Genomic DNA, 26,879 nt, shown 5'->3' on the forward strand with positions numbered 1-26,879 from the left:
GACAGCCTTAATTTGCTGAAAAATTTGAATATTCACCGAATAAGCACCCATACATCGCTAAAAATCCTCGATTTTGAGAAAAAACGTTGTTCAAAATTGCATTTTGCAGAAGCTCAGCCTCAGCTTGTTTTTGAGGCACGTGTTCTTATAAAATTGTTCTTATAAAAAAAGAGTGTATGCAAATAACGCTGACAACTATTAACAAAGTGCTTGGATCACCCAAAAGAAATTGCGGCTACGTTACTTCATAGGTGAATCAGAAATGAGATAGGAGGAAAGTCGTGGGGCAATTCACTCTTCCAGAGAGCGTAAATAGTGTGACAAATTTCCACAGAATCATTTGCTCCTCGGTCTCGGGGGTATGTCCCTTAATAGGTTTTGGTGTACAGGGACGTGTCATCATTCCGGAGTAGCTTTCTTGCTGAAAAATGTAGAATTATTGGTATCAGGTTTCGAAATACGGGTTCTATTTTGGGAAAATATTGCAAAATTATTAGGAGGGAAATTTAGCATAAACCAAACAGGGCCAGCGAAACGTATTTGAAAGTTGAGGGGCCAAAAAATCAAGGTATGGCCAGGAACAGTATCTAAAATGGATTTTGACTGAAGGAAAATCCGAGGAAATATTTTCAAGCTTTCTATTTTAATATGTTGCATAACTTCGTCTATTGTAATGTTGACATGTAATAGGTAAGTTTTGCAAATTTTTAGAATAACCTTTTAATTGTATCCCATTATCAAGCTTTTTAGATTTAAAAAGGAATGCATATGAAATGCAATTAAAAATAACTTAATCAAGCTTTAACAAAACCATCAACATTGAAGCATCAAAGTCTTTCTGGATCAGTTTTCTCGATCTATCCCCTTAGTCAAGCTGTTACTCGTTGTACCACTTGGAAAATGACCGACCTTCTTGACCATATTCCCATTTTCACTTCTTTGTTTGTCTTCTTTGGTAAATACGTAGTTAACAAGCTTAATCTAAGGTCATTTCTAAAATATTACTAAGTTCACTTACTTACAGAATGGTAGACTAGATTTCTTTCCACTTTGCCTAAAAGAATTATTTTGCTCTGCAGAAAAGAGATGATATGGCCCCCCTGTTTCACTGACGCTGCAAAAGGAATGTCCAGTCAGAAATGAAAAGAAGAAATATCTCTTTTTTGAGATTTTGGGCAGAGGACATACAAAAGTTGTTTGATGACTTTGTTGCAGAATTATGGGTTTAGTTTTCATAATGTTTGCGGAATTACGGGTTATATTTTTTCAGACATGTGCGGAATTGTGGGTCCAAATTTAGAACCAAAATTGTACGTTCCCGTCCAAAACTAGATTCAGTTACCCCCCTCCCCCCCCTTCCCTCCTCTCCAAATCGTCGAGCATGATCGCTGGCCGGGAATTAGGGGTTTTTGGAGCTTTTGGGAAGTTGGCATCAAAGTTGTCAAAAACAGTTGGTCATAAGCAACACTGCTGTTTCTCCATCATTAATGTTGACGCTTATCGTAGAGGCATCTCCTCCCGAAATTTAAACTTTATTTCCCCCTTTCTTGCTCAATGAACTTATGCGCAGATGGTCTCGCGGATTCATAGGCCTCGCTCTCATAACAAACCCTCGAACTCAAATTAGGCCTTTTTATCTGATGCACCTGAAATAAGCGTAGGAGGGCAAGGTACTTCTGAAAATCCTTCGATATCTTATTAATCTTCCCATGTTTTTTGTCATTAACTGCATTTAGATTAGCGAAAGTAGATATTTTTCCCTACCTGCCTAAAATCAGATTTATTTCTGCTTCGTGATACCGAACTTGTCGCCAAATTCTGAAAGTCAAGCTAGCGAATTTTCATTTTCCAACAGGCTTTGCAAAGATGTTTATACCAAAGAAAAACAGAATTCTCATTTATGAAAGCCTTTTCAAACATGGTGTCTTGGTTGCAAAGAAAGACTATAACATGCCAAAACACCACGAATTAGAAACTGTCCGAAACCTGGAGGTTATCAAAGCCATGCAAGTAAGTCAAGTCACAATCCTTCGGAGTCTTCATGACTGTGACGGTATTTGAAGTATGCAGAACTTTGAAAATGGTTTTTATAGTAAATTATTTCGTTTTGGTATTGCTTGTTATGGCTGTTTGTACAGTAGCAAAGCTGGAATCGTACAGTAATTTAGGCCGTTAGTAAAAATTATTGAAGCCAGTGTGGAATCGAGCCATGACTTTCTCCCTCTGTGGTCTGTCATTAAAGAAAACTGCTGAAATTAAAGAATTAATGAAGAACATTTTTCCGAGTTTTTCCCCCAATTTTTGTTCTTAAATGGTGTTTGAATTTACACTAACAGAATAGCAGAGTATGACCTTGAATGTTTTGAATTTTTTCTTCACATTGCCACACCTGTTTAGACAAATTTCGAATGAGGTGATATACTCTGAATGTCATTTTAAAGACTTAATCACCATAGCCTTATAAACAGAGCATAAAATCTACTTAAGCAAAGTTTACTCAATGCAGCTTTTTACTGGGGTAGGTTGCTTGAGTAAAAATTTAACCATAGAAAACACGTTGAGGTATACTATGCAGGCTGATTTTCATGAGGCAAATTTTGCAGCGAAATCGCTGATGAAGTTATCAAGACATGCTTAGTTTTGATTTTTGATTTTGAAGTGAATTTGCAAGAAAGTAGAAAAGAGTTCTATTTTGTTGTGGGGAAGTTTTTTGCAGCATCTAATAACCAGTCAAAGCATGTTCAATTTGCTTGATTTGTAAGAAAACAGTCTTCGAACATTCGCCATTAATGCAGTTCTGAAAATGGGCATGAGTTTTGGGGAAAATCAGCATATAATTTTGCAGCGAATTCACAGTCTCGTGGAAATCAGAAGACAATTTTTAAGTGAATTGGCAGCAAATTTGATGCAAAATTCACCTCATGAAAATCAGCCTTAATGAGAAATATTTCTGGCCATAAATGAAAGACACATGGGCAAATTGTCTTGTCCAGACAGGTTATTGCAATTAATGTTTTCTTGTGTTAGCTGGTCTTGACTCTTTATCTATGTATATAGGCAATGCATTCATCCTGTGTAAAGCCTTTTTCATTTACATTTACGATTTGAACCTAATGAACACAGGCTTTATATACAGTATGTATGACTTGTTCATATAAACACACAACTCAAAAGCTGCCCTATAATGTTATGATGTAAGCTTCATTCTGAAATCTACTTAAATAAAAATTGCTTTTGATGATGTCTTTAACAAACCTTTTATCTATTTCATAGTCACTGAAGTCTAGAGGCTATGTAAAGGAAAATTTTGCCTGGCAACATTATTACTGGTTTTTGCAAAATGAAGGTGAAATTTTATAAATTTCTTGATATCTATTAGATGTTATGATTGTTATTAGCATGGCCATTTGTGCAAAGTACTTGGAAAATAATTGTTTGACACAAAAAGTCTGAATGTAAGCCATCACCAAATTTCATTGGAACTTTTAGTGCATTAAATTTGGCAGTGTAGAGTCTTAATGATAATTTGAACTGCGGTTTTTGCAACTCGTTTAAATAGCATAAAATTGAAAAAGTGATTGTTGTGAATTTTTTAGTATCACCCCCTCCATTGATTTTATCAGCACTCAGATTATACCAATCATAATTTTGGCATTCAGCTACACTCATGGCATTTTCTACAACTGCCCTTTGTTGTTTTTGGAAAACACATTAAACTTGCGTTCAAAGGCTGTCTATTTGCATATTTCTGTTAGTTTTCTCCATGCTGTATTTATTGTCTCAAACTATCTGTTTGTTTTAGGAATCGAATACCTAAGAGAATATCTTCATCTTCCTCCTGAAATTGTTCCTGCAACATTAAGGAGACAGCCAAAAGCTGATTCTGGGCGAGCAAGACCAAGAGGTTTGTACCCCTTTCATATTTTGCAGAAATTGTTAGTTTTGATGAATTTTTCTCTTTTGCAGTAATCTTTAATTTCCCCATTTTTCACCTAATATCCACTATGTTGTAATAAATGTGAATTTATTTAGTAGGCTAAGGCTGTTTTTAGTGTATATTTAATTGAAATTATGATTTAAATATCTTACCACCCAACAGCTACAGAGCCAAGAAGCCCCAGTGGTAGAGAAAGTGATCGTGAACAGTACAGGCGAGGTGGCCAAGGCGAAGGCAAAGCCTCCGGTGCTGGAAGCGATTTCAACCCTGAGTTTGTAAGTAGTTATAATGTTTCAAAGCTATTTACCATTCAAAGAAAAATATGAGCAGATTTTCTTTGCAAAACATAATTTTTATCAAGACTTATCATATCAGCGCTTACACACAAAAGTTGTACAGAACACTTCTGATCTGTTATTAAACTTTGTTTTAACATGGCTTTGCAAAGTCATAAATACATTCATTAATTCATTTTTTGTGTCAAAATTCAAGCATTTCTTAATCAACAGGCAACATCGCTTTCATTGCTAAATTTATCATCTTATCTCTCTTGTAAAGATCTAGTTAGGGTTATCACAACCACGAAGTATATTTTGGAAAAGTTAGGCCATCTTTGCACTATGAGTTGTGTCATAATCCATAATTTTTATATTCTTCATTTTCTGTTTCAGCGTGGTGCAAGTACTGGTATTGGAAGAGGATTTGGTCCCCCACCTTCATAAGCTGTAAAATTGATGCATTGTTATAGAATTAAAGGCTAAATAAAGAAGCTGATTTCTTTTGTTTTACTTCTGGTTCCTTTCACTCAAAAGAGTGCATAGATTGCTGGTTCATGATGACTTGCTTAAAGAAGACCTTTGGTTGTTGTAATACTATGATCAGGGCTATGATTGCTAATTGGATTAGGCAGGATTATGCAAATATATTCATATAAGTTATTCTTTAAATATCATCACAAATAATCAAATTTTAAATATCAACCACTCGACCAAAGCTCTCTAGCATTCACAAAATTTCATCCAAGTACAGCAATGTCACTACATTACCACTCTCTAGTTTATCTTTCAGTTTTGTTTAGAAGGGCAAGGGTCACTAAAGATAAAAAAACATGACACAATTTTGTTCTTTTCTGACATGTTTGTGTGTGTTATGCTTTTGTAGTTGGAATGAAAGCATGAAGTTTAAGGCCCAAACACCTTGTTAACAAAACGGTCACTGGTTGTCTATTTCTATCTAAATGTTTCATTTGAGAGGAAAGATTTTAAAGGTGAATAAACAAAAGAATATCTCAAATGAATTTTGCTTAAATTCATGATAAATTTAAATGCTTACTAAATTTTTGTCGAAAAATCTTGTCCCTGCAATGAATGTTTCTATCTACCCCATTGGATGGCAGGTCCCAAAATATTCATTAAAGCTACAAGGCAACATTCTTTACATGTACAAAGTGTTGTTTTTTGGAAAACAAAAAGTTTTAGAATGATTACTGGGGACTCTCTTCGCTCTATTCCTGGTTAGGGTATACTAGAGGCATTTTTATGTGTGTTAAATTTCTGAGAAACAGACTTGATCGGTCAAATAAAAGATGAAATGAATAAAAGACTATTAACTGTATTTGCGTGTCTGTTTGAAAATCTTTAAAATTTTTGGAAACAAAAGACAATAGAATAATTGTAGAGTACTTTCATCAAATCAATGATTCATCAACCTAGGAAATAGTAACTATAAATAAGGACAAAACAGGCAAAATATTTTGTTGTTGTTTTGTTATGGCAATTTAAACCTAGATACAAAAATAATTTGACATGACATGGGAAGTTACTCTCATTAAAATGGCAAGTCAACTTTCAAGTTCCTATGTATGCTCAACTTACTACCCAGTTTCATCTAAAAAACACCTGATCACGTGGTGAAGAGCATGCGCAATTACCTAAATTCCTATGACGCACAAGTTGGGACTTCCGAAATAATTCATTTGTTTCAAAAATTCATTCATAAATGATTGGGTTAAAAAGCCAAAAGAACCATAAGGATGAGAATTCCATCTCTAAAACCAATAAGATGAAATTATACGGATGAACGTGAAAATAGGCCTTTGGTATCGCGAAATTTGGATATAGTACCGAAAGCGGAAATTTCGTACGATATTCAATAGAACAAATGATAGATATAATATGTGGACAAAAGGTAGTGGTGGGCATACGTAAGTTAAATACGAGAAACAAAAATGTGTCATAATTTATCATGGAGTGAAAACAAGAGAAACTACAGAAATGATCAAAAGAGAAAAACATCTGTAGAAATAGCGACTACTAGAAAAACTAAATGAACAATGAGAAGGAGGGCTGTTATGGACACAGAACTGGAAACACAAATCCACTATGTGTTGAGATTTAATCAAATTTACTACAAACAACATTGCAATGTTATAAAAATAAATCTAGCTCTAATTCTATCAATCTCTTACTTGTCTCTTGCTTTTTTACAATGGAGAAGTGTTTGTAGGAGAACTATTTCGACTTGTTTACTCTTTGAAGGAATTGGGGTGAACAATTCATCCATCTTTTGTGGTGGCTCGCAAGTCTGAATCACAAATTTTCCTTTATCATTAAGTATGCCTTCAATTATACCACTGGCTTCACTAGCAGACTGAATTAGAAGGGTATTTGTGATAATTCTATAACAATGTTTATGGGTTTTAGTGTGCTGTCAGTAGTTTCTTCAAATATTAATTCCTAATTACCTAAAACCCATGGTTTCCACTGCCAAGTGTTGTGAAAATCTTCTTTCTCATAACAAAAGAAAGCTTCCGTCGAGAAGGCCATAGTTCATGTAGAGAACGGGTTCGAGAGCGTTTGTCAGGTAGCTCCAGGTTTCTACGTTATGTTAGCTTCAGGAAGACTAATCGTATTGCGTCAAAGTAACTTTCAACCATCGTATGTTGATTGAGAATTGATTAATTGGTTAGTCTACAAAGCAAATATAAAACCACTCTCTTTGTACAAATCTTAGTTGCATTTCGCGATTACAGATGCCTGATGTAATCAGAACACCCCTGAGATAACACACGTGAAGCGAAAGTTTCAATCACTGTCCTCAAGTTCCAAAGCAGCGTCTAGGTCGCTTAGCAAACTGGTCAAATTTTCAGCTACTTTCGATTGAGCCTCGTCTCCTTGTGGCAGAGCCGAAAGTCTCTCTTTGAAGACTGTTGGATCAATCTCGCCAGAGGAACTCTCCTCGGGGGAGGCACTATCGGATGCGCTAAAATTAATTGATGAATCAATTGATGAAGACTTCTTGGTCTTCGATGAGAGAGGATCAGAGGCAGACTTTGCTAGATGATTCTCGGCAATAACGTCATCATTGTTCGTAGTAAGTTCTGAATCTGATCGTATGTTGCTGCGGGCGCTGTCACCGGCTCTTTCTTGAGTCCCTGAGAACAACGTAATCGCACTGGCTCTGCTACCATTTTCATAACGTTTTCTTTTGGCGAACTTTGCTTCAATGCTGCCACCTGTAAACTGGTCCAGCTGCACGAATGCTTTTGAAAATGCATAGTCCTGGTCGCCATGTTTATCTTTATAATTTTTCAAATCTGGAACAGAAGCTTGTTCATTTCCCTTCGCATTTGTTGGTTCGCTGCCATTGAATGAATTCCCATTTTCTTTTTCCCCAACCTGCAGCCCCTCGATAAGATCGTGTTTCATATCACCATTTTCCATGAGCTTGAACTCATCAACTGGATTAACCCACCTTGACATAGCATATTCCCCTCCTTCGTCTAGATCACCTATGAGCTCCTCCTCAGTTATATCATCTGAATCCTCCGCGCTGCTGTCACTATCACTGGCATCGTTAATGATATCTGCAAACTGATCCTCAACCATCATTTCCGGATCATCTGAATCTGAATCAGAGTAGTTCAACTGCACAGTTCTGTGCGAAAAATCTCCATGATCTGGGCTTTCAACTGGGCTTTCAACTGGGCTTTCTATCGGACTTTCAACTGGGCTCTCTGTTGAAGAAAAAGACTGACGTAAGTTGTCAAGAATCAACTTTTCTTGTCTTGAGCTTTCTTCTACATTGTTCATAGCTTTTATTATTTCATCATCAATCGATTCATCAATTCCATGTACAGCTTCTCCTGAGATGCTTTTCGCTTCTCCTGTGCTATTTTTAGTATCATCCACTGCTTTAGGTCTTGTTTCCAGTCCTTCTTCGAATTCATTGCATTCCTTTTGATGATCTTCACCATCATGTAACTTCAACTTGTCATCTGTCTCTTCTTGCATATCTTCACTACCGAAAAATGATTTTAAATCAGCTTGTATAACCTTTTTCTGCTTAGTCGACCTTCTTATCTTAATACCGCTCTTTTTAATATCTGCATTTTTTCCACCATGTGTTTCCTCGCCTTCTTCCAGTAAAATTCCTTCTGAATTGTACAATTCTACAATCTCTTCCTGCTTTCGTCTCTTCAGACCCCAATCTAAAATTTCGGTTTGAGGAAGGGCCTCAGTTGATGCTTCTGCTTTCTTGCCTTCTGATGTTATCGTGGTATCAGTGTTGTCTTTTGAAACATAATCATTGTCTATATCTCCAAAGGAAGAAATTGATGTTTCCTGAGTTGCCTTGTTAATTTCAATATGCCTATCACCATCAGCTCCAAAGTTTCCGGCCACTTTCACAGAAGCTTCAACAATGGTTGACTTTGCAGTCTCAGAAATTAACGACTCAACAGGCATTGGGACTTTTTCATCCACGATGGATTCCTCGCCTGCTGACCCATCTATATTTCCTTTCTTTCCCTTATTCTGATTTCCAATAGCAATATCATCATCGAATGAGTCACTTAACTGGCCTTTTAGCTTTCTTTTAACTGTGCCTGTTTGATTTTCAAGTTCTTCTCCACTCGAGTATGCAGCATGTTCTTCATCTCCAGGTACAATGATACCTCCATTTACCATTAGCTCTTTTTTGAGTTTTTCGTTCAGTTTCAATTTTTCGATTTCCTTCCTTGGGTGACCACTAATGTTGAGTAGCTCTCTCAGTGTGCTGTTTTCATATTTGAGCTTTGTAAGCATCTCAACATCTGTATTTTCAACCTCCTCGTCAGCTCGAGCCGCCCTTTGCATAACTGCAGCCATTTCTGTAACCTTTTCCTTCAGAGCACTTATGTCCTACAACAATTTTAACATATATTTACCTTTTATCAACTTTGCATTCTTTTTTATAACTTCAGTTCAAATTATAACAACTTCAGCCAAATATGTTGTGGGGCCTCGGCATTCCCAACAACATCAACTGGGAATGTTTTCAAGATGCTAGAAATTCAAAACGAAAAAGTACTGTCATCCCAAGTCTCTAAACCACTATTCCCTGAACAGTCAAGTTTATATCAAGTATCTAAATAAAACTGAATAGCATACCAATAATTTGCCAATAAAAATGAACATACACATAAGTTTTGATTTTTCTGAAGAGTCTTCATAAAAAATTTACTGTTCAAATGGCGTTTTGAAAACAAATAACTTGTTACTCACCCCAGAGCTTTTGCTTATTTGATCCATTGCAGATTTGTCTAATCCTTTGTTTGTCAAAAGGTTCAACACCTGGAAAGCAAAACGCTGTATTGTTAAAAAATGACAAGGATTAAAATTCAACACATTTTAATTTCAGCACTGAAACCAAGGCAAGCTCAAATTTGGAGATTTCTAACCTGTTCACGATATTTGTTCATGATTAACTCCAGAGTGGATTGGTGATCTGCCAAAGCAAGATGCAGCTCTCTGTTCTCATTTTCCAAATCACAAATGCGTTGATTCTCTAGCTGACTTCCAAGAATAAGTGTGCTCCGTGGCCGGTGCTTGGCAATGTCATTCAATTTTGTCACCTCTTCTCTATACTATAAGTAAAATGTAGCAAAAACTTAATTGAGCAAACAAGAGCACATATATTCCTAAAGTGTACAGCTTGATTTCTCCAAAGATATTTTCCATCATTTTACGAGAAACATTTCTGTAAAGGGAAATTTTTTAAAGATAGACTTGATCAAATTATCTTTGCTTTATCAATGAGGGACGGAAACAATAACTCTGTAATTCTTGCACAGCAGTAATGTTGTTACAGTGTTCTTTTAGAAACCAATGTTCTTATTCAATAATAGTGCAGCAACACAATGAAATATTAATGAGCTGCACCTAATTTGAAGGCCAAGATTCTCTGCCCATAAAACCAGTAGCTAGAAACTTTGTTAATAGAACTAAAAAAATAGAACACCAAGCTCAGCCATAATGAGCCAGATGACAAATAGCACATTATTTTGTAATTGAATCTGGTGCCAAATTGAATCTTTCCCATAATTTCAATCAACCATAAAATTCTGAATCTGAATTCTTTGGTTTTCAATTCAAAGTTTGAGTGCAGAAAGTTGTGAGGTTGTACTCCGTGCTAATAATAACAAAAAGGCATGCATACCTCTTTCATAGCCTGTAATTTAATCTCAAGATTTGAGGCATCTCCAATCAATGCATCAGCTGCACTGTCATGGTGGTGTAAACGCTGTGCCAGATATTTGGCATCGGCAAGTACTTGCTCCATTCTTCTCTTGTCAACTTGATTTTACTGGCCAATTAAGCACACATCTTCTATAAAAAAGTAAACAAGACAAACTTAACATTTTGAATTTTAAATATTTCACTTTTCTTTCAACAAATTTTTGCATATTTTACATGGGGCCATTATTAATAACAGCATGTTGTTACAGATAAGTTTAAATACATTTACATCATTATTACTTTTGATTCAATGCTCTCAAAACAGAGATAAAGTCTTCAGCTTACTGTTGTTTTTAAAGAAGATTCTGGTTCCTGATGTATAATTGAAAAGAAAATGGTGGGTCTAGAATTTCTTAATACATTAGCAGGCCTTTTCGTAAGAAATAGCCCACACGAGTGGTCCATTGCTCACATGATTTCTCTTGCACAAGTGATTGCTTTGATAGTGAAAAAATTGTTCCTGTTATAAGGTACCCTTTTGTTTGAGGTAACATTAAATGAAAAAGAACTGTTATGGTGATATGTAATGCACTCCAAGAAAGACTAAATCTCCTTTATAAATGTGCTTTGTTTATAAACTTTATGTACATCATGAAAGTCATAAAGACATTATTGCCAGATGATCCCAAAATGTTGTTCCAAATTTTTTTATAAATGCTTTTACTGCCCAGAAAGTATCTTAAGAGTTATTTTAGTTCAAATACCAAGTACCTAAAGTATTCCTAAACATTTGCTGTGAAATTGATTTTCAAATGTATTTTTTCATTGAGAAGTGGTTAGATCAGCTTTCTTATATTTTGCTTGGTTCACAAAAGATGACTAGAATTGTGTTAATTGATGAGACATTCATTTCTCACAATTTACCTCTTTTTGAATCGATCAACCTTGCATGATTGGGTTTGCGCGAGTGCTGATGCAATCACGAGTGGTTGCTCACGTCAAACAAAAAGGCCTGATAAGGTGCAGATACAATATTGACAGAAGACTTTATTATCTTCCATAAATTTCAAAATGGCCACGGACCTGTCAAACAGGTCAGACTTGACCTTAATATATAAAATACATATTATATCAGATATTATTTTGTTTCCAGAAGTCTGGTATTTAAGCTATCTTGTAGTTGCATTAGTTGAACCTTTTTTGAAGCTCTATGAAAATATAATCACATGTGAGACATAACTTTTCTTTGAGGCCATGATATTTTTTAGATAATTTTATCTAAACAGCTATCTTGAGAAACATATCTCAATTAAAGAAAACACCTGTAAAAAATTCAGATATGATTGTTGATAGGGGTAGTGCTATGAAATTCTTGGGCTGACTGTGCAGGCAAAGGGTGGAGAAAAAACAGTTTATAAGTGACTTGTTGATACATTTAAATACAGGCTCTTGAAAAACTATCTATTCTGAAGAGATTCAGCTGAAACTAGTTTAACAAATTGCCAAAATTGAAAATCCAGTACTTCATCTGATATTGTTGCAAAAACTTTGGGAAACTATATCTATAGATAAATTTATATATAGATTTTGCCTGTCAAACACAAATATGGTGGGATGTGAAGGAATGATTCATTTAATAGTCTAAAATTCTATTACTTTTCCAATGAATTTCACCCATGAGTCTTCAAGCAAAAACCTGGCCCTTTTTTGTGGTCATAGAAAATTCAATTTGAACAACTGCCCAATAAGATAAATAATAAGACTAGTCAAGATCGCTCTTTTATTCTATACTTTTATGACGAATTTGAAGGTTGCCATTTCAAATTTGCTCTTTTTAGAATATACACTCTTGGGTTTATTGCGTGAGGTTATAAACTGTCCTGATACAACATTGTTATCGTAAACATTACAAAAATACCTGACAAAAAAGAGGACATGGACAGATGAAATTATCTTGCACAGCCACTCAGTTCACAGATTTAGATAATATTTGCAATAAAGAATGTTCTTTAAGCTTATTTCCGCTTAAACGCAATGAAACTTCACCAATATTATCGCGCAAAATTCCTTCACATCACACCCCGTTCCACAACACCAACTGTGTCCGAATGGATGGACTAGGCCATTTAACTCGTGATAGGAACGGAGCATTATGTACTAGTTTTCTTAACACTCGACGAATTAAGAGCCAATTTGGCAAGATTTACTAGCAGTGAATAAGTGCTTGGACTAACAAATAAAGAACCTTACATTGCATTTGAGTCATCTTCACTTCAAGATTGCCATCCACTTCGCCAACTAACACTCCATCTGCTACTCCACAGTGGACTTCTTCTCTCGCGGTTCCGCGGGATAATCCTCGGATGACCAAGCAATAACCATGGAATGCAAAAAACTCCATTCGCACAGAACTCAATTTTGGAACAAAAAGCTCCATGTTAGACTTTGATTAGAGCTGTTAGGCTAAAAAATTGTGAAGCGCGTAGCCGCATCTAGCTTATTGTATAAAAACTAGGCCATTTCTAAGGGTAGGCTGTTCTGCAAACACCCACTTCTTTCTACGCTTCTACGGGGTATCACTTTGGGAAAAGCGACAACGAAACAGGAGTGATGAAAAATGTGTTCCGAATCACGATAAATCAGACTCTTTTAGATTCAGAGCAGGGATAAGAGACAGAAAAAGCAAAGAACTTTTAGGTAGCATCCATCTCCTCTTTAGGGCTAGGCTACGCGGGGAAGGTTGGCGGGGTCCATTTCAAGGGATTTTTATCGCTATCTAGGAAAATGATCCAGGGCAGGCTTCTTTTAAATCAAATGACCATTCAAAACAAACAATGGCAGAAATAAAGCTCTTTACTCGGGGAGAAAGGACCATCGCACGGTTTCGAGCTGCTTGTTGGACTTGCATTTTTTCCTTTTCCCAAGCCAAACTATCTAACTTTTAGAGAAATCTTTGCCAGCAGTAGGTCTCTTTAACTACTTGCAATTTATGACAGTGTAAGAAATATGTTTTTCACATTTGTTACATAGAGACTGGGTTGAGTATATCCGGACTTATAGAAATCAGAAGCCTAACTTATAGAAACTATTTCTTATGCAAAAGAGAGCAGTACCATAAGTTATAAGGACGTTAACTACGTATAATATTAGATTCTCTTTAGGATGTATGTTTTGGATATTGTGGGTCGCTGTCCCTCGGATGGTCTTCAGCATTCAAGGAAAGAATTGAAAGCCTTGAACGTAGAAGCCTCGATGTTATTAGATCGACCAGGGTTACATCTGTCAGTTTGCGTGTGCCTAGTATCGAACGAGGATTAAAAAAGAGGTCTTGTAATTTGGTGTTTGATACCTTGCAAGACAAGGTCTGTGATGCAATGAGAGGTTACTTTGGTACCAATGTTTATGGGAGAAATACTAGAAACGGTCAACATCTCGTTACGATTCCTCAAGTAAAAACTGAATTTGAATGCAAAGGTTTTTATTATCTGGCAGGGAAAGAATTCAACGACTTACCACTAAATGCCAGAAAAATTGAATCTAAACTCCTTTTTAGAAAATCATTTTATATGATTTTAAATTATTTTATCTCTGGACTTGTTTGTGGTATTTAGTTTTTCGATCTTTTACCATTCATTTATCAGTGCTTAAATATCAGGACCCTAATGATAACAGTATATATTGTACTGATAGGTCATCCTGTTAAAACATTCGATTATTATTATTTTATTATTATCATTATTATTAGCCAGGTCATTGCGTAGATATGAGATCAGTGCATGGTAGCCTCATAAAAAGAGGCCGCCTAAGATTGAAAACGAGTCTGCAAATTGCCCTTCAAAGGTGCGGGAACATTGTGCTGTGGTTGGTTTATTGAGTGGTGCCACTAACTACCATTTAGCGGTGAAGGGTTCAGGTTTGTGTGAAAGGAAGGAAATACACTGATTAGAAATAGGTATGTACTTATTTTTCTAATACTTTTTGTACTATTGGTATATTTTTGTGATACTGCACGCCAGAGAAGCGGACTGGCCTACCGGGACTCTTCGCCCTCTGCCCCAAGTTATTTTTTTCAAAAACATGAAAACTTTCAAAAGGCAACTAATCTTCGCACAGAACTAAAATTGATTACAATCATCAATTGTCCAAAGTACGTTTGGGCATAAAAAGTTTAGATTCACCTTTAAGTGGAGCAATGTTAAGATTGATTGCAAAATTTCCCAACCTGCAAAATCTGTCAGATTTTCTGAAAACCTTGTAAAGAACATATTTTGCTTTGAAAATGACTTTGGTAAAAGCAAATATTCTAAAAATACTAGAAAACTCCCCAGACTATAAAACGTCTTGTAATTTTGGTTAGCTTGTAATTTTTTCAAGCAAGTGCAAAATACTTGAATTAATTCATTTTCTTCGTTGAATTAATTCGTTAATTCGTTTGAGGGGGCAGTAGGGATTTTCACTACGGTCACATATGGGAACGTTCACATATTATATAATCAAAGATGGGGATGGGGGATTTACACAAACGTTATGGCTATTACGGTTATTATGGCTATTTGTTAAAGTTTGTTAGAACGGTTGTTTAAGGAGAAGGGGATTTTTCAAATATTGCCGATTTTTTATTCCGTAATATGTGCATATTCCTTGTGTTGTCTCTCTTTAATTATAGTCCTTTTTTCTTTGGGCCATCAACTATCCCTTGATAGTGAAAACTGCTCTAAGAATGATAGAGGACAATACTTCCTAGCCATCCTGCTTTTGGTATGTTAAAACCAGAAGTTTTGTACCAAAAGAAATTATCACTAACTGAAGTAAAAAATCCTGATCACTTGTTAAAAAGATTCATTCAGAATTTGTTGAGGATTGATGCCTTAATGTAAGAATCTTCTAGAAAATTTAATGGAAAGTTGAACCAGCTGTTTTGAAAAAAACTGGTTTCAAATTTACAACTAGCTATTAAAGTTTTCCAATCTTTCTTCAAATTTTTGTCCCGGAAAGGAACTGTGCCTTTCCTTAAGAAATTATTTATCCTTTTACCATTTCTACGCACAGTTTCTCATAGAGAGAGGGGTTAATCATCAAAATCATCAATTTGCGCAAAAAGAATGGTAGCAAGATCTCTTAAAATCCATCTGGCCAAAATATGTTATCAGATATCTTTTGGAAAAGTCTACAGTTTTGAGCACATGTTTAATACCTGATCATAATTTCGCACGCTGGTGTACTGGCACTGTATCTTTTGTAAATGATATGTAACTGAAGCATGGAGGCAGGAGCAACATAGTCATTAGGCTAACAGGTGCTGCTCTCTTTATAGAATCTTGGAAGGGAGTGTCTTGCTAACTGAAAAACAGGCTTTGGGTTTTAGTCCAACTTTCAAAACCTATCATATGATATTATCATTTGATACATAAAACTAAGGACAATACATTATTTGATACCTTCAAATTTTACCCGCTGTGTAGACGTTTCAAATACAGTCAATTTGACAGAGAGTTTTCTTCATGCCAATGCCAATTGTGTATAAAAAACTTTTATTTTCAACATGGGACATGTTCCCACATTCTAAATAGGGTGTTTTAAAATAAAATTATGGGGGCAAGCCCCTGAGCTCCCATTTCCTTTCCCACCTAGTTCTCTCATTCTGCTGTCCATTGCAAAGGGTTTTAAGGATGAATTATGATGACAATGTTTGCAACAAACTAATTCTCAGTTAAGGCAAAATTTTTCCGGGCCTGTTCTACACACCCCAAAAATAAGAAACTTTAATACCTATTGGTGCTATTTTGCTTGCTTTTCCTAGTGGGTCAAAGGGAAGCCAGTCCACCACTGATGCACGCCCCTTTGTCCCATGCCTTCCAAATTTTAACTCTTGTAAAAAGACTGAAGCTAAGACTCTTTTATGAAAAAATTTGATATTGACCAACTTAACAAGTTTTTTTGACTGTCTTCCAAATTAAAGACTCATTGCTAATAGTGAGCCATTGCGCTACGCAAGCATCCCATAATGCATTTTTAGACAGTCTGAAATCAATTTTGGTTAATCTGTAGAAGTTGACTGCCACTGTTTGGATCGTCTTCATGCTCGCAAAGGCCCATTGTTAGCAATGATTCTTTAATGTATTGATAAACAGAATATTTTGCTAGTCTGTGAACTACATCTGACCCCCCTCCCCCTGTCAACCGGAACTACATGCAAAGATTTCTGTTGATTGCTAGTATATAAGTGAAAAGTAATCGCTAATATCTCAGTTTTGCTACTTTGAATTTACACCTTAAGATTTGTTTTTTTTGTCATCATATTGCATTGGAGGAAAAAGATATTGAAGAATTTTAATAATCTTGTGTTTTCTTTGTAAAGGAGATAAAAAGGTGTCACTGTGAGGTATTTTTACTCTTTGGAACCTTTTCAATGCCAAAATGATGATCAAATTGCTGTTTGTGGCTAATAAATCTGCTAGCTCTCAAATTACACATTGTAACCATTGTCTGTCTGAATATGTAGATTACACTGTCTTTTCTAGCCTGGACTTTGGCTTGTATGTGTGGCTGTTTTGATGACCTGTTAAACTTGTGAGGGAGAGCAAAGATGTATCAAAATACTGGCATTAAATCATTTTATGATGACAAAGTTATCTTTATTACTGGTGGCTCTGGCTTTGTTGGCAAAGTTCTAATTGAGAAGTTGCTAAGAAGCTGCCCTGGTGTCAAAAAGATTTATATTCTTTTAAGAGAAAAAAAGGAAAGATCTGCAGAGGAAAGAATGAAGGGCCTTTTCAATATTGAGGTACACAGATATCCATTAGAAATATATTTTGCATGGCTTATGATACGAGGTCGCCATTAAGCAAAGCAGTTATCAATTGGATGTTCTAACAAAATTGATTTTTAAATAAATTTCTATGAACAGCAAAATAACAAAACACTTTATAAAAGAGCAAATTTTTAGAGGGACCTGTTATATATCTGCCACTTCTGAAAATTTATGTACAAGCTTGGAACACAGTTGTTCTGACAAACCCTAAACACTGGCCAGGTATTATGAATCTATAGTGCAATATTTCCCTCCCAAAATTAAAAGCTGGTGCATATGTACTTTATTATCAGGAATATAAAGATTATATTGGGAGAAGGAGAAAAAGATCTCTTACATAAAGCACTATCTGTCCAGACCTGAAGCTTGCCTCTTTTAAAAGTAATTTCAAGGATGCTGCCCCAACCTTGTTATTTTGTTTATAAAAATCCACAACTTGTCTTCAGTAAGGCCATTCAGATAGAAGCATTTTGGTTTTATATTTTTTCTCAGATTATTGCTTTAGCGCACTTTATGAAGCTTTTGGCTTTTAGTTCCATGTTTTGGTTTTATGGTAATTTGCTTGATTTGTTTGCAGCTTTTCAAGATTCTTAGAAGCAGATACCCAAATTTTGAAGAGAAAGTTCAGGCTATTGCTGGTGACCTGATGTTGGATAGACTTGGTATTAGTGATGAAGACAGATCTCTTTTACAAAAAAGTGTTGATATTGTGATCCATTCTGCTGCAACTGTCAGATTCGATGAGCAACTAAGGTAATGTCTTTTTGGTTGCCATTCAAGGTTTTTCTTTTTGGTTGCAATCAAAGAGTACATTTTTTTAGAGAAAAGAGCTAGTAATGATCCTCACAAGTTCTCCTCTTCAAATCAAAATGCTAAGTCCAAACTTTCTTTTGCCACACAAAATTTACATCCCAATTTTTTTGAATATTGCTTGTTTAACAATTCCTGTTTTGACAAAGTATACCAATTCATGATAAACATTCCTTAAAGTTTCATTTTAGGTAGCCAACGGCTTTGTCATTTGTTTTTCAATTGATTTACAAGGGTATTCTTTGTTGTCAGGACTGCAGTTCAAATGAATGTTATTGCTGTTAGGGAGATGGTGAAGCTGTGTAGAAGCATGGAAAAACTAAAAGTAAGAACAAACATTAGAATCCTGTGAACAGCACAGTGATGTTCACATTGTTTCATGAAGTCATAATGGGTAATTTTATGTGTTAAACTGTCTAACTTGTTTGCAGCTGGAACATGATTAAAAGATGTTAATGAACAGGTTTTTGCTTGTTGCTGAATTGCACCTGTTCATAAATCACTTAAATTTATTTTCTCATTTAGATGTTCTGTCATGTTTCAACTGCATATTCTAATTGTGACAAAAGTGCAATCGCAGAGAAACTTTATCCGGTTTCAACAGACCCACAGAAGTTGATTGACTCACTTGAGTAAGTTAAGAGAATTGAATGTTTCCCAGCTAGTATCCAATTTCCTTAACACTAGCAATCTGATCATAAAACTTTTAGACAAAGTTACCTATGTGTTGGGAATTATTGCTTTCAACTTTAACATAAAAGTCATTATTAGACTGACCTAAAGTCTTATGATAATTAGCTTCATCAATGATTCTGTGAGACGCTTAGGTATCAATTGTCACTGGGGATTTTCAGGGAAAACCTTGCTTCCAGGTTGGGTTCTGATATTTTCTGCAACAACATACTTATTGTTTTATATCTTACCTGTTCTTCTAGATTTCACTAATCACTATTACTCACTTAGGCAAATATTCACAATTCTCTAGGATTTTGCAAACCCATGCAAACACAGAATTCTTTACAATCTAGTTAAAACATTACCATACATTTTTAGCTGGATGTCAGATGAAATTGTTGATGCTATGACACCAAACCTACTAGGCAATTATCCAAACACATACACATTCACCAAGGGTTTAGCTGAACACATTGTTACAAATGAAGGTGGTGATATGCCGATTGTAATTGTTCGGCCTTCAATTATTATTGGCTCATACGCCGAGCCATTTCCTGTGAGTATGATAATTTCAATTATGTTCATAGTGGTGGCAACCTGTTACATCTTATATGGGAACTTTGAAAAACTCAATCAACATTTTTTTTCAATGAACTTGAAATTGTGACAGTTGAGGTTTCCTCTAATATCATTTGCCTGCACTAGCGAAAGTTCATTTTAGAATGCTAAAGAATTACAACATAATGATCATTTTTGGTATGCAAAGACGACACCAATCCAAGATTTGCTGCCTGATAGATGATTTTGGTATAATAAAACAGACATATTGTAAGAGATTCTAAATTCAAAAATGTAAGCATTGTAAAAATTTGAGACTGTATTGTGTGTTAGATAATGAGCTATGCACATATTGAAAATAATCACAAATTTGCCATTTTAATAAACCATGACACTGGTGATGCCCCTCCCCAAGGAGAAGTAGATTTTTTTGACAAGTATGGTTGGATAGCAGCAAGAAATGCTGTAAATGGTAGATAAAACCACACCATTTCCATGACCTTATATCTATTTTTTTCATTTGTTGAAACAGGGCTGGATTGACAATTACAATGGACCCAGTGGTTTAATTGTTGCCGTGAGTTGATAAATCTTAATGTATCTCCATGTCGTATTTTACTGTATCTCCATGTCGTATCTTACTGTATCTCCATATCGTATTTGACTGTATCTTCAGTTATTTACAATTCAGGGTCGTAAAGATGCGATTTTTATCGAGTTTGCAAGATTTTTGCTTACCTGAGAATGAAGCCAATTGTTCTTTACTTGTATTCTCTGAACAATTATTCTTCAAGTGCCATCTTCTGAAAAAAGACAAATTCCTTTTCAAATTTAAAGATTTATCTACCTTTCAAGATGAGGATTTAGATGTGTATATAAAATGTTTTAAGAGAAATTAAGAAAACATTGGAGAATGTTCAATTCAAAACAAGTATATGAAATCGTAGCAGAGTTCCTGAAAAGAGTTCTGTATTGAGCACATTTCGTTCATAGAAAATTTCCTTGGTGATGGGTTTTAGTTTTGCAAACAAATCTAAAGATTTCTGTTACGACGATAAGGAAAATATTTTTCCATTTAATTAACATTGTTCTGTGTTTAAACTTGTTTGTGTTTTTGTTTTTTTGGGTAAATCAAGCTCAATATGAAGTAAAATTAACCAAACGAACATTGGTTTTACTTTTTGTCATTCTGTTTGAAAAGGCCGGCAAAGGCATGCTGCGAACAATGAAATACTCGAGTGATGCCGTTGCAGATGTAGTGCCGGTAGATTTTGTTGCCAATGCTATCATCACTGCAGTCTGGTATTCCACAAATAATAGGTAAGCATTTGGTAATGCTTCAAAATGGTGTATTGTCAACTTATCAACTTTAGAATGGTTTGTTATCAACTTTGGAATGATTTTTAGCAACGCTTATTTTTGGGCCTGCAAAATTTAATTCAAAAATTTTTTGAAAAATTCACCCAGACTGTAAAAACGACACACATAGCATCTTTGGATCACATGCAACTTGGTGTATTTCCCATGTACCCAATTTCCCACCTATTCATTGCTTACATTTCTTTCCATCCATGTAGGAACCTCTCCTCACACAATCCTGTGTCATTTTATCTCATTTATTAAGATCATTACCCGGCTAACACATCTAGCAACGCTAAGATTGCAGCAAGCTAAGAAATCCTGCATTTTATCCCCTTCGACTCGCATTACATTCCTTCCTTGATCATGCAACCATATTTTTGTATTCTTTATCAGCTAGACAATTTATCCTTCTGTACTTGTAGATTTAATAAGTGTTGTTATTATTTTCCAGGGGCCCTGAGCCTTTGATTTACAATTGTACTTCTGGAAACGTCAATCCCCTAACATGGAAATACCTTGGTATATACGGACAACTAACTTTAAAGAAGTATCCTTTTGAAGAGATATTCCGAAGACCGAATTTCTCGTTTGAATCCAACAGGTAAGGATTGACGATGTATTTGATATCTGTATAATCTAATTGTTCTTTTCTGTTCGTAGGATCTTTGCAGATAATTAATTTTGATAAGACCATAGTAATGCTGTGGACATGAATTAAATAATATATTGCTTCTTATGTCAAGCTAATGAAAATTATATGAATAATTTTTCTATAACTATTTAAACTATAAACTATAAAAACTGTATAAGAACTCCCTAATAGTTTTTCAACCAGTATACTATGAATTCAGAACGAACATTTTTCTTTACTAAATTATTCTGCCTTAACCTGTACGCTGCTGTAGTATTATTTTTTTCATTGATCAGGCTGGCTTATTTTTATTGGCGTTACGTCAGTCACCGCATTCCGGCAGTTATCGCCGACACTATGTCGATTTTGATTGGCAGCAAGCCAAGGTAAGTGGATTCCGATTCCGAATACGTCGGCGTTGCGTCAGTCACCGATGTTGTAGGCCTGACAGTAACTGATCAATTTCTTGTTTATTGGATTTATGAAAAGAGGTCAATGAACGGATTTTCTGTGATTAAACATTTGTAACAGGTCCATTTAAGGATATTCTTGGCTCCAAAACTTTTGGTGATTACCCTTTTGAAATTATTAAACTAGCTAAAAACCATTGCAACACAGCCTTAGGGTGGTTCAGACGTTTATCTACAAATCCAAACAGTCATCAGCTTTTTACAGATTTCCGAGCTTCGTAATTTTCTTATTTTTATTGTCAGGGTTTGGAGATTTTACGATCGTATGGAAAAAGCTGTAAAAACTTTGGAATTTTTCACCATAAAGGGATGGAGTGTAAGTATGAACAACTTCGTACATCGTGAAAAGATTCTTGTGTCGACGATAGAAATTTTGCATCGAAAGAAACTTTCCAGAGTATCCAGCCAATATATGCTTCCCCCTGTTCACCATCAAGGAAGTAGTACTAAAGTTGGTTTCTTGATTGGTTTTCACTCATAATTGGTTTCTTGACGTCTTTCCATTCAAAATTTACCATGTGAACGAGCCTGACTGTGATGTCGGCCTTTTTGTTCATTTGAAGAATATGAATAATCTATTTTCAGTTAGAAAAACTAATATTTTCATTCGTTAATTTGCTCTCAGCTCCACTTTTCGTCTGTTTTGCTGCTTTGTTTGGTCATTTATATTTCTTTTTCTTTTTCTCCATCCACTTAAGCATAAGAAATCACTGACTTTCACACAGTTCCCTGGTGATCCCATTAAGCGTGAAACTCGGAGTACCATCTTAGGAATGTCCTGTTCTATACACCAAAAGCGACCTTTCTAATATTTAACCATCTTTGAACATCAAAAATTACTCAATTTTTCGGTACCATTTTTCCTTTTACCAGGTCTAAAACATCTGAAACAAGTCTTTCCTTTTCTTTGCATATCAACTTAGATCTAGCGATCAGGACTTGCCAACAAGCCATTGAGTTTCAATTCTAATCTTTTTTCCTTTTCAGTGGACTGGAGACAATTTTCTGGCATTGTCGGATGCTATTCCCGAGGAGGAAAAGAAGGTATTTTGCTACTGTAATCATCGTCCAGCATCATGACCAATCATCATCAATATCATAAATAATAATTATCATAATCAGCATCGATTATCATAAATCATTATAAATTATTCACTGCTTCGCAACAGCAATCAGAATCCTCGTGTGGACATAACACTGTCTGTGTTGAAAATGCGGTTCTGTTGTCAAATTATCATTGTTTCATTTTAGATATTCAATTTCGATATGACAACTATTCAGTGGGATGAATATATCGAAATATTTGTTCTGGGTATCAAGCAGTACTTGATGAAAGATCGGCTAGAGAACCTTGCAAAAGCAAGATGGCAAGTGACAAGGTAGGCAATGGAAACCCAATTCTTTATCAAAGTTTCTGATGGTAACATGTACTGATGTCATAGCAATATGAGCAATTAAAACTTAACTGCACTGATTATTCCTCGCACAAAGTAATGTTAGAACATCATATGAATATGTTGATAGGGATTCTCTTCTGTCTAAACCTACTTAAGGACGTCCCGCCAACAAGATAAGTCAATTTATCGAAGATGTATGTTGCTGGCAACTGTAAATTTCGTATAAATATTTTTCTAGAAGCAACAATGTTTCAAATTGAATTTTCTTTTGTGTTCAGTATTTAATTTCTCTTTATTTTTCTTAGGTATCGATTGGTCAGATGGATATCTTGCACCCTGTTCTTCATCGTTACATGTCGTGTCCTCTTTATTCGATCCTTGAAATTTCGCCAGTTATGGTTCCGTGTTGTCTTTGCTGCTTACAGAGCTTTACGATCTCTAAATCTTGTCAGTGTTGCTAGGTGAAATACAGTAGGCTTTTCATAAGTATTCATTTAATTTAGAGACGGCAATTTGCCTACATTTAGTGAAATGAAGTCATGGATATATGACATACTCAAGGCAAAGAAAAACTACGTCCAGATTTCTTAAGAATCATATTAATGTGTAGTTGCCTTGCTATTCTAAGAACGTTTGTTTATTCCCAGCCCTACTTTCAATAGATACCCTAGTTGAAATCACAGTCTGATTATGGCTGTGTTTTATATGGCAGCCAAAAGGTTATAGATAGCTCCACAGAAGAAAAGCTTTCTCGTCAGTTCGTAGTCTACCACCCCCTTTATTCATTAATTGGTCTGCTTGATAGCACAAATGAAAATATGTTGATTGAAAATCGTCAACGTTTATGTTTAGAGACAGTTTACTTCTACACGGAATATTCTTGGTATTTGAGATTTTGCAGGTTTAAAGCCACGTTTAAAAAAGAAATATTCGATTCTTCCGTCTAGGCTGCATTGAGGCTCCTTCACGGCTCCACATTTTGCCTCTAAGGTATAAATTGATAATAGTATAAAATGAAATAAAATATCAGATGGGTAAGTTTGAAAATAAAATCTATGAAAATAGGATTGAATTGCTCCGGAAAATCTCTCTGAATAGTTTACCTGAATTTGTGAGCTGTGAGCTGAATTTGGTATGTGAGCTGAATTTAAAATTATGGTATAGATTTGTAATTTTGTAGATTTTAGGGTAAAATGGGACTTAACAAGTATCCGTTTATGCGGTTATTGGGATATTCCAAAGATAAACAGAAAGGGTTATGCTTACAGTATATTTAAAGATCTTAGTATATGTAACTCTAATTATAACGTTAAAAATGAGTATCATCATCATAACTGCAATCATCATCATCATCATTCATAATGTATTATCTCTTTTGTCATGTCTAAAGAGAGGTTACTAAAATAAGTTGCTAAGATATTGTTGGTTTTCTATTTATGTTTATCAGATCAATAGCAAGAAGTTCTTTATGTTGTGATTTTGTTCTGTAATCGAGGTCACTTTGAAATGGCATCCGACTGCAAGATCCTCGCAAATCATATGTTAGTTACTTGGTGCCTTATCATGGTGCAAACTGTACCCAAGGACGTCAGAACGACCAAAGGACAAGAGGCAGGCTGCAGTAAAAGGACAGAAAAAGCATTTGAAATAATTTCCAGCTTTTACTCAATCACAAATGTGCGCAAATGTTATAGATGAATAAAGCTAATACAAATAGGTCTTGATAAGACGATACTACCAAGACTTCTCTAAAAGAAGCGTAGGAAATAGTTATTACGGATGCAAACTTCGTTCAAGAAAACGGGTAACGTCGGATGTTCCCCAAGAATTCTACTTTTTCCGTTAAGTCAAACACATAATTCATTGTAATTTGAGTAAACATTGGAATATTTGGTATGCAGACCCCAAATAAAGCATGCTTTTTAGGACTGTCTCCACGAATAAGGAGGGTCAAAGAAGTTAAGGAAGTTCTTTAGTCAGTTGTTTCCAAAATAAGCTTTCCGCGGCCCAATTTTCCTAAAACTGTCCCTTTTTAATTATCATTCTACTATAATTTCTTTTCATCTTTTTTGCTAAAGGGATTATAAGAATGACTGAATATATTTATTCCCCTGGTATGTTGCTCCACAAAACTCTTTTCTCTTGCCATTCTTGTTTTACCAAAAAATCATATACAAATCATATCAGCAGGTATTTTATTGATAGTCTAGTTAATCGATTTGCTCAATTGCTATGAGACCCTGAGGTACGTAAGGGTATGGCAACTTTCCGAACGGATTTGGACGCACTTTGACGCCCAGTTCTTTCACCAAGATATCCACCACATTCTTCATGTCTTCTGGTGCGCAGTGCATGCAACCCAAACTATTCGGCATCGGCTTGCTCGGGTCCCATCCATCCCATTCCCCGGTATGCAACAATATGCCACTACGATAATTGCTCAGCAATGTATCATTCCCGTATCCAATGGCAGAATTACCTTTTATTCCCTTTACGATTCTTACAACCGGATACGGTCCATAAGACTTTGGGATAGGCTCCTTGGAGTTCAAATCAAAGGTCGAGAGACCAGTAGGAGTATTGCCATTCCTCGTCAGTTGATTGATCGCCGTTCCATCTTCCTGCATTCCACCATGTGCCCGGATCCTGAATTTGTAGACCGGTTGTGATTTTGCATCAAGAAGTACCGCAGTCGTTTCCTTAGTCCTGTCTCGGTACACTGGGACGACAAGTTTGAATTTGTAAGGAGCAGGAACTAGGCCATCGTCTTTAAAACCGTCAGATAGCAACTTATCAAGCACTTTATGCGCTGTTTTTGGGCAAACCACCCCGCTTCCAGGTAGACCCACTGCTTCTTGAAAACGCTGCACGGCTTCTGCTGTTGCGATGTCGTAATGTGAAGATATGTTAATGTCCTTCGTGGTTTGATGTCGTTTGAGAAGGTTCTGGAGAATGATGACATCTTTTCCTGTCTGTAGAGGGTTCTGCAATGATAGTTCGCGAGTAAACGGTCCAGGCATCTCAGAGTTGACTTTTATTTTGTATCCATTTGCCAGAGAAATGGAAGAAATGAGCAGTAAGACGACAACAGATTCGAAAGAAGCCATTACGGAAGCCTTTTTCTTCGATAAAATCACTTGATGAAGGAAGCTAATGTTAAGGGGATTTCCGAACAGGAACAAGAAGTACATTTCCAGGGGCATCCCCATTGGCGCAATTCTTCTATTTTTACGTCGACCCGCAAAATTACGCAAATTTTACACTAAAAACGGGCTTTTCAACTTACAGCTTTTAAGTGTATAAGCAGTGTCATGGCTCGATTTTCCGGACTGGGGGGATGGAGGGTCATCAGTATTAAAATTTACCAACGGAAGACATTGGTGAACAAAAATTTAGGTGCTATCTCACCTATTAACGATTAACGATTAACGATTTGACAGACATGATATTGTAGATAAACTTAAGATTTGCTAACCACCTCATGAAGGATTGTAGGGGGGGGGGGGGATATCATACCTTTATATCCCTGTTCGTTATGTCTCTGTATAATCGCTTGACCTCTGGTTTCTTTAGTCGGGACTCATATCACTCACTGATATAGCCTACGCCGTAAACCCTCCCTTCCAAACGAATATAAGGTCTACGAATTAATGAGACAAAGCTTGCTACAGGCTGTTATTAATTTATGCATAAATATTTTTAATAATTGATCATTCCCAGACCCCATTGGG

At 35.7% G+C, this 26,879-nt stretch overlaps 4 protein-coding genes across 4 annotated transcripts; 2 read left to right on the plus strand and 2 right to left on the minus strand.

Annotated features, from left to right (window-relative positions):
* Positions 1 to 1,557: 1,557 nt before the first annotated feature.
* On the plus strand, positions 1,558 to 4,711 carry LOC135695734 (small ribosomal subunit protein eS10). Its single transcript, XM_065214911.2, has 6 exons — positions 1,558 to 1,670; positions 1,856 to 2,010; positions 3,274 to 3,346; positions 3,803 to 3,904; positions 4,100 to 4,212; positions 4,609 to 4,711. The coding sequence occupies exons 2-6, from the start codon at positions 1,867 to 1,869 to the stop codon at positions 4,657 to 4,659; spliced, it is 483 nt and encodes a 160-aa protein (XP_065070983.1). The 5' UTR covers positions 1,558 to 1,670; positions 1,856 to 1,866; the 3' UTR covers positions 4,660 to 4,711.
* LOC135695729 (uncharacterized) lies at positions 3,793 to 12,814 on the minus strand. The gene is made up of 5 exons (XM_065214904.2): positions 12,685 to 12,814; positions 10,415 to 10,584; positions 9,657 to 9,842; positions 9,481 to 9,549; positions 3,793 to 9,117 (listed from the first exon to the last, which is right to left on the minus strand). The coding sequence occupies exons 2-5, from the start codon at positions 10,535 to 10,537 to the stop codon at positions 7,021 to 7,023; spliced, it is 2,475 nt and encodes an 824-aa protein (XP_065070976.2). The 5' UTR covers positions 10,538 to 10,584; positions 12,685 to 12,814; the 3' UTR covers positions 3,793 to 7,020.
* Positions 12,815 to 14,237: 1,423 nt separating this feature from the next.
* Positions 14,238 to 25,964, plus strand: LOC135695731 (fatty acyl-CoA reductase 1). The gene is made up of 14 exons (XM_065214907.2): positions 14,238 to 14,386; positions 16,956 to 17,218; positions 17,823 to 17,998; positions 18,308 to 18,380; positions 18,581 to 18,687; positions 19,109 to 19,286; positions 19,821 to 19,865; positions 20,490 to 20,608; positions 21,102 to 21,251; positions 21,578 to 21,667; positions 21,995 to 22,067; positions 22,739 to 22,795; positions 23,003 to 23,130; positions 23,454 to 25,964. The coding sequence occupies exons 2-14, from the start codon at positions 17,021 to 17,023 to the stop codon at positions 23,611 to 23,613; spliced, it is 1,554 nt and encodes a 517-aa protein (XP_065070979.1). The 5' UTR covers positions 14,238 to 14,386; positions 16,956 to 17,020; the 3' UTR covers positions 23,614 to 25,964.
* Positions 24,790 to 26,297, minus strand: LOC135695733 (uncharacterized). Its single transcript, XM_065214910.2, has one exon. It carries the CDS (start codon positions 26,253 to 26,255, stop codon positions 25,359 to 25,361), a length of 897 nt encoding a protein of 298 aa, XP_065070982.2. The 5' UTR covers positions 26,256 to 26,297; the 3' UTR covers positions 24,790 to 25,358.
* Between the last annotated feature and the right edge of the window lie 582 nt (positions 26,298 to 26,879).

The sequence above is a fragment of the Rhopilema esculentum genome, chromosome 2 (assembly GCF_057945365.1).
Source record: "Rhopilema esculentum isolate cy_ngs chromosome 2, ASM5794536v1, whole genome shotgun sequence".
Taxonomy (NCBI): Eukaryota; Metazoa; Cnidaria; class Scyphozoa; order Rhizostomeae; family Rhizostomatidae; genus Rhopilema; species Rhopilema esculentum.

Excerpts from the sequence above, each read along its gene's own strand:
- LOC135695734 (XM_065214911.2), top strand. The coding sequence starts at position 1,867 with ATGTTTATACCAAAGAAAAACAGAATTCTCATTTATGAAAGCCTTTTC. Across the intron at positions 3,347-3,802 it reads CTGGTTTTTGCAAAATGAAG|GAATCGAATACCTAAGAGAA; the intron begins GTGAAATTTTAT and ends TGTTTGTTTTAG. Across the intron at positions 4,213-4,608 it reads GCGATTTCAACCCTGAGTTT|CGTGGTGCAAGTACTGGTAT; the intron begins GTAAGTAGTTAT and ends TTTCTGTTTCAG.
- LOC135695729 (XM_065214904.2), bottom strand. The coding sequence starts at position 10,537 with ATGGAGCAAGTACTTGCCGATGCCAAATATCTGGCACAGCGTTTACAC. Across the intron at positions 9,843-10,414 it reads AATTACAGGCTATGAAAGAG|TATAGAGAAGAGGTGACAAA; the intron begins GTATGCATGCCT and ends TTTTACTTATAG. Across the intron at positions 9,550-9,656 it reads TGAACAAATATCGTGAACAG|GTGTTGAACCTTTTGACAAA; the intron begins GTTAGAAATCTC and ends TTTGCTTTCCAG.
- LOC135695731 (XM_065214907.2), top strand. The coding sequence starts at position 17,021 with ATGTATCAAAATACTGGCATTAAATCATTTTATGATGACAAAGTTATC. Across the intron at positions 17,219-17,822 it reads AGGGCCTTTTCAATATTGAG|CTTTTCAAGATTCTTAGAAG; the intron begins GTACACAGATAT and ends ATTTGTTTGCAG. Across the intron at positions 18,381-18,580 it reads GAAGCATGGAAAAACTAAAA|ATGTTCTGTCATGTTTCAAC; the intron begins GTAAGAACAAAC and ends TTTCTCATTTAG.
- LOC135695733 (XM_065214910.2), bottom strand. The coding sequence starts at position 26,255 with ATGGCTTCTTTCGAATCTGTTGTCGTCTTACTGCTCATTTCTTCCATT.